Below are 13,555 nucleotides of genomic sequence, written 5' to 3' on the forward strand. Positions count from 1 at the left end.
TCTTTTTCTCGTCTCAGTCTTTCTCTGCCCTCATTCACCACCTGCTAACCAAAAGGAGGAAACGATGAATGGTAATTATATTAAAAATCAATCCATTCACAGTTAAAATGAATATTGATGTTTATTTTTCAGTAAATTACCATTCTGCTGATGGTCATATACAGAAAATAGAATATCAGTGACGATTCACTCCAGTCTGTTTGTCTATCAGATTTGTAATTTATTTTGCTGTTTGTCTTAGGGATCGTTCAGATGTGGGCCCTGTCAGTCTGGATATGTTGGAGACCAAGAGAGGGGCTGCAAGCAACAGAAGAGCTGCAGCAACGGTCTCCTGAACCCCTGTCACTCAAATGCACAATGCTTTATGGAAAGGGATGGCATCATTTTGTGTACTGTGAGTTTTCAGCATTGACTCCATGTGAATGAATGGCATTGAGTGCTATGGACTGACTGAGGAAAGCAGCGCAGTGACAGAAAGCACTCTATGACTCAGTCAAATCTAATGTCCTCTGTTTCTCTTTCAATTGAAACTGGATGCTTCAGTGTGTTGTGAAATTAGAGATGTCGTAGGATGTTTCAAGGTCTCAAGAGATACAGTGGCTGAGGTAGAACGAACAAAAGAGTGGAATCTATCTGCTGTGTGAATGAAGCAGTCTTAATGAGTGAATGTTTGCTCAGTTTTTCTGAACTTAAATTAAATGCATACAGTAATTAACAGTATCCAGTCCCAGGCAAGCCTTTGTGACTAAGAGCATTAAGACCAGAGGAAATTTTCCATTACCTAATTCCAGCAGTACCTGTGTTAATTGTGGAATAAATTGTTACAAGGTCAGTTTCAGTGACTGAATAAAATATTTTGAAAGTAATCTTCCCACAATTAAACTAGTCTGGTGTATGTAGAAGATGAAATTGCCTTTTCTTAACTTTAGCTTTAATGGTATATTGCACACAAACTTTTATCTTCTGAAAATCAATGCATTAGTTGTCAATTAACAATATATAGCTTGTTTAAGTGTGAATGAACAAATATCAACTCAGATAAATGAAACAAGGAACAACGGATGCTCGAAATCTGAAACAAAAACAGAAATTGGTAGAGAAATTCAGCAGGTCAGGCAGCATCTACGGAGAGAAAACAGTTAGTGCTTTGAGTCCAGTGACCCTTCTTCAAAATTCAGTGTGTTTGTAACAATTTTGTATGCATCTCTCCAGATTTGTTTCTTCTTTCACCCCATCCCTATCCTGAAATGTTGACCCCCCCCAACCTAATGAGGTGTGGTTATCCAGCATCTTGTCAATGTTTGTCATGTGCCCTACGACCTACACCCGTGAACAGAAAATGACTGCGTGCACTATTTTAGGACAGACTCCTCCTCACAGCTGCCTTTGTTTCTTTCTATAGTGTGGAATCGGCTGGGCTGGAAATGGTTATGTATGTGGCAAAGATACAGACATCGATGGCTATCCTGACCAGGAACTCAGGTGCCCAGATAACAACTGCAGGAAGGTTAGCAAAAATTTTTGAAAAATCACTGCGGCCATGTCCAGTTACTGTAAAAGTGTGGGATTCATTCACAGCAGAGCACAAACCAAGTATACATTGAGTATGTTTTACTGTATATTTAAGGGATTCATGGCAATAAGGAAGGAAAAGAGGCAGAATGGAGAGGGCTTTAGAGCTTGGAAAGACAAAATCCTGATTTATGTTTAGCATCTGATGGTTGTTACTTTTTTTTTCCCCTGTGTACTCCATTTGATGTATTGCTTGCATTTCTCTGGTAAGTTTCCAGCATCTTTCCCTGTGCAGCTATGAAGTAGCATCCCAAAAATGGAAACACTTCAAAGTCTTTTACATTCAAACTGAATTTGCACTCATGAAGTTCGCAAAAACTGTGTAGTTAGTGTGTAATTTGGAAAACCAATTGAAACTATAGTAACTAGAGAAGGTGATCAATCCCAGCTAGATCTCAAATTGATGAGATTCCCACTAAAGCCTATTTGAAATCAACAGGATCTGGAGTTTAATGTCTGCTATGGAATTCTGCCACAATGTAGGTAGGCAATGGCCTAGTGATATTACCACTAGACTATTAATCAAGAAACTCAGCTAATGTTCTGGGGTTGGGGGTTCAAATCCCACTGGGGTCTAATGATGACCATAAAATCATAGTTGATTGTTGGAAAAACCCAAGAGTTTAACTGATGTCCTTTATGGTAGGAAATCTGGCATCCTTAGCTGGTCTGGCCTGCATATGATTTCAGACCCACAGCAATATGATTGACTCTTAATTGCCCTATGAACAATTAGGGATGGGCAATAAATGTTGGCTTAGCCAGTGATACCCACATCCTGTGACTGAATAATTCAAAATATCCAGGATTCATTTCAAGTTCTGATTTCCAAGGTAATTTTGAAGTTTTGGCCTTTTTTTTCAATTTAATTTCTTAACCTGAGACAAAGCTTGTTTTGTTTGTGGAAATTCATTCCATGGTTTGCTTCAAAGCAATCATTAACTTATTCACTTATCTGAATATGCTACAATGGAAGAGAAAAATACTCCCTTTGTCTATTGTCCTTGAAGCATTTCTCATGCTTTGATTTCATAGAATCCCTACAGTGTGGAAGCAGGCCATTCAGCCCATCGAGTCCACACCGACCTTCAAAAGAGCATCCCACCCAGACCTACAACCCTACCCTATCTCTGTAACCCTGTATTTCCTATGGCTAATCAAACCACCCTGCATATGCCTAGACACTATGGGCAATTTAGCACGGCCAATCTACCTAAACTGCACATCTTTGGACTGTGGGAGGAAGCTGGAGCACCCAGAGGAAACCCACACAGACACAGAGAGAATGTGCAAACAGTCATCCAAGCCTGGATTCAGACCTGGGTCCCTGGTGCTATGATGTGGAGGTGCCGATGTTGGACTGGGGTGGACAAAGTCAGAAGTCACACGACACCAGGTTATAGTCCAACAGGTTTATTTGAAATCACAAGCTTTCGGCGTACTGCTCCTTCATCAGGCGAAGTGACTCACTTTACCTGACAAAGGGGCAGCGCTCAGAAAGCTTGTGATTTCAAATAAACCTGTTGGACTATAACCTGGTTTCGTGTGACTTCTGACCTGTTGCTATGAGGCAGCAGAGTTAACCACTGAGCCACTGTGTCTCCCTTTCTCTCCTGCTATCTGACCGCTTTTCTTTCCGTTTCACCATTTTAGGTGATTCCCTATTTGTTGCCTTATGCCATATATCCTTCTCTTTTCCCACTATTTGATTCCTCTATTTCATCTCTTGTGTTATTTAACTTTCCTGTCCCTTTTGACTCTTTCACATTCTGGGGATCTATTGATCTTTATAGCATTTGAGGGACTTTGGATTGAATTGATTAGGGGCCCAGCCTCCAAAATGGCAGGCAGCAAAGCAAAGGTCACAGCCACGGCCTGTTGGGTTGGTGGATAGCAGGCAGTGGGGAAGCAGCAGCATCAAAACTGTGTCAGAACTGGGCAGGAGATTATGGAGTGGAGATTGATTGATCAGCACAAGGAAGGGAGTGAAGCTACAAACGCAGGGCCATGACCTGCAAGGGGGGAGGTGTGAAAATCTGATCAGTGGAGGCAAAAGCTGAAAACTCCCCTGTAAGGCCGAGGCTGAGCAATCCAGCTCTTCCCAATGTACAAGAAATGATGTAAGAAGCCAATCTTGTACTTAATCAGCATCTCCCACATTGTTTTTCTTATTGAGCGTCTAACAGTATGGGCCTTCTCTAGAGAAGGTGAGCTTTAAGTAGCAATGCTAACTATACCATTGGGCTGTGAATCCTACCTGTCTTTTGCAGGAGCCTTGTTGGGGGCTTTCTTTTAATTTAATCAACTGAGAATGGAGTTGGTTGCTGGATCCCAAAATGTTAAGCATCTTGCCCAATTCTTCGACTCTTCCCTGACTTTTCTGTATAATTCAGGAGATACAATGCCTGCAGTTTCATCTTCTACCTTCAAGTTATCCATGGCCTAAAACAGTGACTTACTAGCACTTTATTCAACTTAATAGATGGTATTTGATGCTTTCAATGCAGTCTCCTGAAGAATCCAAACACAGATTGGGTAGTTGCACAAATGTGACTTTAAGTTTCCAATTACTTGCTGTTATTCTTCTCTGCCTCACTCCCATTATGATCTCTTTGTCCTGAGCTGAATCTTTCCAATCGGTGTCTGCCCCCGTCTGTAGCCTGGGCAGTGTTACTGGGATCGATGGCATTGCTGAAGCCTCCTCAGAAACATGGGGCACCTCAATGCTCAGGTTCTCAAAACCATACGCAATTTTCGGAGGACGTTTGGACCAGGTGGACATACCTGGACTGTCAGGTTTGGGGGAGTAGTTGCTATGGCATCTCCTACAGCTGGGGAACTCCCTGTAAACACCCAGGGTTTATTTGGCAGTTTCTCATTGCGGCATTAAGCATGATTGATATGGGTAAAAGTGCCCATAAAGGCCATTTATTTGATTTGCATGCAGCTCGGTGCCCAGTGATACTGTGGTAGTGTCACTAAGATTTCTGTTCCAGCTGCTGGCAATAAGTCATGGTGACAAGAAATTGTCAGACTCCCTTCTCATTGCCACCTCCCACCATCTTTTTGCAGAGACCAACTGCTAGTCTTGCTTCTTGGTTTATCACTGTTTATTTCCAGCTCCTCCAGTATCATCTTTCATTCCTTTATCTATCCCATGGCCATCCCTCTCTCCGTTTCTCCATTATCTTTTTCATCATTTAAATGAACTTGAAAGATTGGCTAGAGTTTTTAATTGCCCATGGAGGCCAGAGAACCAGCATGCGGCACTTGGAAAAAATAAGTGTTCCCAGATGGTCTGTCAGAGCCCCAAAGTTTCCGGGAAGCACGAGAAAGGATGGGATGGGACTGTCACTGTCTAGGCCAGCATTTGTTGTGCATCCCTAATTGCCCTTGGCCTGGGCAGTTTGCTAGGCTGTTTCAGAGAATGGTGAAGACTCGACAACCGGAATCTCACAAATGCTAAATCAGGTAAATATGGCAAACTTCCTTCTGCCCTAAAGGACCTTAGTGAACCAAATGGATATTTATGATAATCAATGGCTCATGGTCACAATTACTGAACCCAGCTTTAAACTGAATTTAAATTCCACCAGCCACCATGATGGGATTTGGACCCATGTCCCTAGAGCATTAGCCTAAGCCCCTTGATCATTAGTCCAGTGACACCATCTTTTCACCACTATCGCTTCTGGCTTGTCATTCTTGAAAAATAACATGGCAAGTGAGAAAATTTCCAAAGCAAATCTACTGTGCTTAAATAAATTGGAAAAATATAAAGGAAAATTAGGAATTGGCACACCATTTTTCTTCAAAAATATTTAAACTTTGTATTTGACAATAGACCATGAGGATTGCAGGGCCAACGTTCCCCCAGCTGTGTACAAGTCAGGTGGAGTGCCATGTCTGATCTGATTTTACCCTGGGCCCTCGATATCCCAGACACAAGCTGTAGCAGGACTCTGTGCCTGGAAATGGCTGCAGGCCCCCAACTGAGGGAATGGCAGCCAGCTGCAAAATCTTGTGAGTATTGATCAAAAACAGCAGCTAGACCAGCCTCCAGCCCTGAGAATAAAAGTTGTCTTTCCGCTCCTTTACTTTGAATAAGGTTTGACAGAATGTTTACACTTTCCAAACAGATGTCACCAGTCATTCAGGAAGAAATTAGATGAAAGGTGCAGTTACACTCCCTCCAACTCATTTTCAAGTTCACACCTTCATCCCTAATTGATCTCGAACTGAGTAGCTTTCTAGGCCATTTGGAAATATCAGAAATTTAAAATGGAATAGACATCCATTGTTGTGAGTCACAGACATTTTCTCCTTCCGCTTTGTAACCAGTTGATCCACACAAACTATTAATGATATTTTTCTGAAATAGTCATGCATATGGTGCAGTAGGACAAAATAATCTGAGGCACACATCAAAGAGAGCTATGGCCTTATTTAATCAACTGAAGTAGATGTTTAAGGCTGAAATTATGAATCTATAGTGCTGGCTGGGGGTCTGAATGGGTACAAATGTTGCTTACACTTCTGGTACTCTCTCCATTTCTACCACCTATGTTTGCATCAAGCAGTGACTCCTGTAAGCAATGAGACTTTATCATTTCAATCCTTGTAGTGTCTCTTATTTTGGAATCTGGGTAGGAAACAATGTGGAATAAACAAGTATCATCTAGGCCATTACTTCAGTGCATCGCCAACTGTGAAAAGTTCCGTGCTGCTGTTTGAGCCCACACTGTTATTTGTGAAAGTTGCAGTAGGGCTGAAAAGCAAGATAGTGGAAAATGTATTGACTGGTAATGTTAGATTCTGTACTATACTGGAGACTGGATAGATTGGAAAACTTTCTAATTTTCAGTCTTATTCTTTAGATCCGTTTGTCTCATTTTCTCAATAGTGAAAATATGAAGCTACTCTTTGTAAGTGATTTAGAAGTGGACATATATGCTGTATCTTTTAAACATTTTTTTCTTGCTTCTTAGGATAACTGCATATTTGTTCCCAATTCTGGACAAGAAGATGCTGATGGTGATGGGGCTGGAGATGCTTGTGATGATGATGCAGATGGAGATGGCATTTTCAATGCACAGGCATGTGCTTAAATTATAACACCAACATTTCTTTCTTAGATTTGTAACCATTTAATTGGAGGCACTAATAGCTGTGTGCAGCTTTGGAGGTGTGTAAAAGACATAGTAACAACAACAGAATATTTCAATCAATGGTATTTTGGATAAACAAATAACCATTCTTTTGCAAATGTGAACTGTTCCTTAACCTTTCTGATTAGCCAATTTCCAATAATTATGTTTATTGCTTTTATGTTTTCTTGAATTTGCTGTTTCCCACTTGCCTGCTGATAGTTCCTGCTCAGGCAAGTTACTCCATATGGGCCACTGAGATGGAAGGCATTAACAAGTCATTGCGGAGATGTAAACAGTCAGTCAGCAGATTTTTTTTAGTTCAACTTTTCAAAGCAGATGTGCTCTGTGCTCAAGTAAATTGGAAAAGGATAAAAGAAATTTAAGTTAGAGTGTTTCAACCCAGGTTAGTACCAGGACAGCTTGAGGAGCAAGACAGTGTTTCACATTGTGTTGTGGGCTGCTGTGGTGTCCAGGAGCACCTGTGCCTGGTTCAGCTTGTTAAGGAAACCCTTTTAGATGTAGGTGGTGAATGCCAGAACTGGATCACATGTGCTGTGCCTCTCATGGAAATCAGCCTGAGCAACATTAAAGATGGTCCCAACTTCCAGAGAAATGTATTGCATGGTAGAACGCTTAGAGTTCCTAAAGCACACAATAACTAGCGAAGCAGTTGATACAGCTGGCTACCAATGCGAGACCTTATCTGGGTTCAGAGTGGCAGTGATTTTTCCATATGTCACACCTTCAGGAGGGAGCTTGAGCTGATGATTCTTGTGTAAAATTGAGTTAGGCAGAAACAAGCTCAGGTCCAAAACCGTTTCAGAACATCGAATGCACAATTGTCATATCTTGCTGCTTTGTCACATTTCAGTGTGGAATAAAGCTACAGCTGTGATTATGGGTGAGTTTAATCTGTGTATTGATTGGGCAAATCAAATCAGGAACAATACTGTAGAGGAGGAATTCTGGACTGTGTACACAATAGTTTTCTGATTCAATATGTTGAGGAGCCATCTAGAGAACAGACCAAAAACAGAAGTTGCTGGAAAAGATCAGCAGGTCTGGCAGCATCTGTGAAGAAAAAAATCAGAGTTAACGGTTCAGGTCCAGTGACCCTTCCTCAGAACTGATAGTAGCTTGTAGTATTTTCTGCATATAAACTGACATTTTCCCAGCTACCATCAGGTCTGGGGAAGAGTCACCAGACCCGAAACGTTAACTCTGATTTTTGCTTCACAGATGCTGCCAGACTTGCTGAGCTTTTCCAGCAACTTCTGCTTTTGTTCCTGGTTTACAGTATCCGTACTTCTTTTGGTTTTTATTAGAGAACAGACCATTCTAGACTGGGTATTGTGTAATGAGAAAGGAATAGTTGACAATCTAGCTGTGCGAGATGCCTTGGGAGAAGAGTGACTGTAATATGATCAAACTTTTCATTAAGATGGAGAATGACATTGTTGTTTCTGAGACTAGGGTCCTGAATCTAAACAAAGGAAACTATGATGCTATGAGGTGCGAGATAGCTATGATAAATTGGGATGTGTTGTTTGATGGTGGATAAACTGAAGATTGTTGCGAATGCATCAACTTTAACTTTTGCACTGAGGTGCTAGGCTCTCCCATCGTTGAGGATGGGGATATTTGTGAAGCATTCTCCTCCAGTGAGGTGTTTAATTGTCCACCATCATTCACAACTGGATGTGGCAGGACTGCGCAGTTTAGATCTGATCCCTTGGTTGTGGAATGGCTTTGCTGTATCACTTGGTGCTTATGTTGTTTGGCATGTAGTCTGTTTTATACGTTTACCAGGTCGACACCTCATTTTAGATATGTCTAGTGATGCTTCTGACATTCCATCATGCACTCTCCATTGAGCCAGGGTTGATCCCCTGGCTTGGTGGTAATGGTTGAGTGGGAGATATGTTGCACCATGAGGTTGCAGATTGTATTGGAATACAATTCTGCTGATGCTGATCACACACAGCGCATCATGGATGTCTGGTTTTGAATTGCTAGATCCGTTCCAAATCTATCAAAGGATGGTAGCTGCTTGGAACTCTCTTCCACAAATGGCAGTGGATCATAGTTCAGTTGTTAATTTCAAACCTATCTTTGCTTAACAAAAATGTACCTAAGGGAAATGGGTCAAAGGCAGGTATGTGGAGTTGGCCACAGAGCAGCCATGATTTAATTGAATGGTGGAAGAAGCTCGATGGACTGAATGGCCTATTCCTGTTCCTACTTAGTTGGGTGAGATTACCACACAACATGTCTTTCTCAGTTTCAATTTCTAATTTACTAATCTCCATAATCTTCAGTTCATTCAAAGCTCTGCTTATACATCACCCTTCATTGAGATTTTTGGACTCCTAGTCTCCCAACAATTAAATGTAAAATTTTCATCTTTATAAATAAATCATGGCCTTACCTGCCCACATGTCTGTGACCTTCTCAGAATCCTAAAACCTATTATTTTCAGATAGTGTGGAAGAATGTATGAAGAAGTGCTGAGCGCGTCAAGAACTCAGCTAAGGGTTCAGTGAAGCCACCAATGTTCTTTTTGTTTAGCATTCTGGGCATCACTGCCAAGGCCAACATTTACAGTTAATCCCTAATTGCCCTTGAAAAGGTTATGATGAGCCACCAGCCTGAACCACCGCACAGTCTTTGAAGGGAAAGGGCTTGCCCAGTGAGGTTCTGAAGAAGCTGTACGACTTTGGTCAGTGATGAAGGAAGGGAGATTAAATGTACAGAAAGTGATGGCAGGATATATTGACTACTGCAGACAAATTCCTAAAGTGCCATTCAATGATGTGAAGGTTTGCACCTCTTCCTCCCTCACCCTGGGTAAAAAGTTGTGAAATCTACCCCAGTGAAGATTTCCCTTATGTTTGAGCAAATACCACAAATATTTGCTGTAATTTTCTCTGTCAGGAGCTGTAGATTTCTATTTGTATGAACACTCAGTGAACGGTAACAATTTCAAGCAACTGCACAACAAACAATGGAGGAGCTAATGGCTTTATTTATAGCATTTCCCGACATAAAAGAAACAACTGCGAATTGGAGAATTTCTGAAAGCAGAAAGCATTTGTTACCTAGTGATGTCTGCACAGAATGAATCTGGTAGGCATTCACAGCATCAATAATAGCAACTGGAACAAATTTCACCAGGGTCAGCCTCGGGTCATGTCAATCCCAGCCAATAACTTGCCAAGTCTGAAAGCTGCTGCACAAATGTCTGACTTCATAGTTGCTAGGTTGGCTATTGGCTATAATACATCGATAGACAGTCAGTTTGAGACATGTCAGTGGGAAAACTATCCTGCAATTTACAATGAGGAGCTCAGTTCAGATATACACAACCACAGATTGAACTCAGTAGAATATGTTCCAGTAGTTCTATGGCTGCACAGTTAAGCCTATCCATTTGAAGAGAACAATTATAACCTGTAATTTACTCCCATACTCTTTCCATTAGTTGGTGTATTAATTCAATGATTGATACTGTTCACTTTATTGGACATATAATCTAACACAGGGTTTTCTCGTTAAATTAAATCAAACCATAAATTATGTGCAAAGCAAGCTCAATATAAATCCCATTACCCACTGTCTAATTTTTCTCGCAGTATCTCTAGACATTAAAACATCAAGGGATAGCAAGATGGTGTGAGAAAATGGTATGGAGGTAGAAATAAAGCCACAATCTTATTGAATAAGCTTATTCCTGCTCTTAGTTCACACATTTCTCTCTTTCTTTTACCAATATGCAGCCACAGAATTGACTGTACCTTATCTCTCCACTGGATGATTTTACAGAAATGCAGTGAGGAGTGTGGAATCCGCTATTTGCACCAGCTTGCAATTCAGCAACTACAACCTGTATTTACATACAATGCCTTTCACATGGTAAATCATCACAAAGTGCTTTACAGGAGAGCTAGCAAACAAAATTTGATTCTGAGCCGCATAAGGAGTTTTAAGATCAAGTGGCCAAAAGACAGCTTTAAAAAGCAGGTATTTACGAGCATTGCTAACAAAGAGAAAGATGGAGAGGTACAGGGAGGCTATTTCATGTCTTAAAGCTTCGACAACTGAAGGCACAACCACAAATGAGAAGAAATGAAAACTGGGCTGAAAAAATAGGCCAGAATAATGGGGAGGAAAGGAGCTCATGCAGGGCTGTAGTGTTGGAAAATGTTGTAAGGGTTGCTGGTTGGTTCAACGAACCTGACTGGTTTTTGTGCAAAGTTTCATCCCCCTTCTAGGTGACATCTTCAGTGCTGTCTAGCCTCTGTTGAAGCGCTGTTATTTTGTTCCATTCTGAATTTATCTGGTTCAGTTATGGTGGGTAGTTCTGTTTTGCTGTACAGTGGTATGTGGATGGGGTCCATTTCAACACATTTGTTTATGGTACCAGTGGTTGAAACCCAGGCTTCCAGGAATTCTTGTGCTTGTCTTCGTTTTGCTTGTCCCTAGTTCTGTTACGTTGTCCGGGTTAAACTGATGTCCTTGTTTGTTGGAATGAATAGAAACGAGGGAGAGTTGGTTGTGCCATTTTGCAGCGAGTTGATGTTTGTGTATCCTGGTGGTGAGTTTCCTGCCCATCTGTCTTATGTATTGCTTATCACAGTTGCTGCATGGATATTTTGTATATTACATTTGTCCTGCTCATTGTGGGTATGAGGTCTTTCGTCTTCGAGAGCAGCTGGCGAAGTGCGGCTGTTGGATTGTGTGCTGTCATTATTCCAAGAGGTCGTAGGATTCTTGTAATCAGTTCCGATATGTTTCTAATATAGAGTAAGGTGGCCAGTGTGTTGGGGCATACAGTGTCTTCTCAGTGTTGTTTATTTGCCAGGCATTGGCGGATGAAGCTATTAGGATACCCATTGTTTGCAATGACTTTGTACAAGTGTTCCTCTTCATTTTTGCGTAGCTCTGGGGTGTTGCAGTGCGTTATCGCTCATTAAAACAGAGTCCTGACACAGCTGGAGTGGTTACTGTTGTAATTCAGGATTTGGTCTGTGTGTCGTCTTCCTGTATACACCGGTCAGGAATTCACCATTCTTCGTTTGTTCCATCATTATGTCCAGAAACGGGGGTTGATTGTTGTTCTCCTTTTCCCTGGTGAACTTGATCCCGGTGAATATGCTGTTCGTAAGATAGTGTGTTTCTTCTAACTTTGCTCGTTTAATGATCAAAAAAGTATCATCCATGTACCTGACCCATACTTTAGGCTAGATCTGAGGAGGGCTGTGCGTTCAACTCTTTGCATAACAGCTTCTGCTATGAGACCCCCAGATGGGTGAACTCATGGGTGTCCTGTTAAGATTTGTTCATATACCTGGCAGTTGAAGACAAAGTGCGTGGTAAGGCACAGGTCTAGTAATTTCAAATGTTGTAGGTTCCAGAGGGGCAGGGCCATGAAGGGGTTTGAAAACATGAATGTGGAGTGAGGATATCTGGAAGATACTCAGAATGCAATTCAACAGCTTGGCTTTCATATTTGTTTAACCAATGCATTCTCATAAGGAGTTTTCAAACAATTGCAAAAGAAGACGTAAGGGAGAGAGATCTATTATTTCTTTCTCGGAAAATATACTTGCAGCTCATGTTTTAAACTGGATTGGTCATCTCTCCTTTGCCATTATAATACAAAATCAATATTTTCCATTGAAACATCTTGAAGAATTTACATGTAAACCTCACTCCCTTGATCAGATTATGCCTGGGAATTTATCCAGATTTAATTCTACATTTACTAAAGTGACATTTAGCTCTTAACTCTTATTTAGAGCCAACTGAATCAGAAGTAGTTCTCTGATTCCCAGATTTTTTCATTTACTGTACCCTCTACCTAACCCACACAAACATAGCTGCTAGATCAGGTTTGTAGCGGGTGGTGAGGGAACCAACCAGAGAAAAAACACTTGACCTCATCCTTACCAATCTGCCAGCTGCAGATGCATCTATCCATGACAGTATTGCAAAGAGTGACCACTGCACAGTCCTTGTAGAGATGAAGTCCTACCTTCACATTGAGTATATCCTCGATCATATTTTGTGGCACCATCACTATGCTAAATGGGACAGACTTTGAACAGATCTAGCAACAGAAGACTGGGTATCCATGAAACACTGTAGGCCATCTACAGCAGCGGAATTGTACGCCAGTTCAATCTGCAACCTTATGGCCTGGCATATTCCCCCACTCAACCATTACCATCAAGCCAGGGGATCAACCCTGGTTCAATGGAGAGTGCAGGAGGAGCAGCGGGCATACCTATAAATGAGCACTCAACCTGATGAAGCTACCCAACAGGACTACTTGCATGCCAAACGGCATAAGCAGGAAGTGATAGGCAGAGCTAAGTGATCCCACAGATCTAAGCTCTACAGTCCTGCCACATCTAGTCATGAATTGTGGTGGACAATTAAACAACTCCCTGAAGGTGGAGGTGCCACAAATATCCCCATTCTCAATGACGGAAGAGCCCAGCACATCAGTGCAAAAGTTAAGGCTGAAGCTTTCACAGCAATCTTCAACCGGAAGTGCCAAGTGGATGATACATCTTGGCCTCCTCCTGTAGTCCCTAAACAAATGTTAGGCAATGACCATCTCCAACAAGAGATTATTTAACCATCACTCATTGGCATTCAGTGGCATTAGCTTCACTAATTCCCCACTAATTACCATTAACCAGAAGCTGAACTGGTCTAGCCGTATAAATACTGTGGCTGCAAGAAAAAAATCAGAGGCTGAGAATTCTGTGACAAGTAACTCAACTCCCAACTCCCAACTCCCAACTCCCAACTCCCAACTCCCAACT

At 41.5% G+C, this 13,555-nt stretch overlaps 1 protein-coding gene across 1 annotated transcript in view; it reads left to right on the plus strand.

The window, feature by feature from the left end:
* The window catches only part of thbs4a (thrombospondin 4a), a 100,384-nt gene that overhangs the window by 57,412 nt on the left and 29,417 nt on the right, over positions 1 to 13,555 (plus strand). The window contains exons 10-12 of the mRNA XM_020527102.2: positions 242 to 394; positions 1,403 to 1,507; positions 6,561 to 6,668. Of these exons, the coding sequence (XP_020382691.2) occupies positions 242 to 394; positions 1,403 to 1,507; positions 6,561 to 6,668 (366 nt within the window). The remainder of the gene's footprint in view (positions 1 to 241; positions 395 to 1,402; positions 1,508 to 6,560; positions 6,669 to 13,555) is intronic.

Source organism: Rhincodon typus, chromosome 3, assembly GCF_021869965.1.
Source record: "Rhincodon typus isolate 14 chromosome 3, sRhiTyp1.1, whole genome shotgun sequence".
Taxonomy (NCBI): Eukaryota; Metazoa; Chordata; class Chondrichthyes; order Orectolobiformes; family Rhincodontidae; genus Rhincodon; species Rhincodon typus.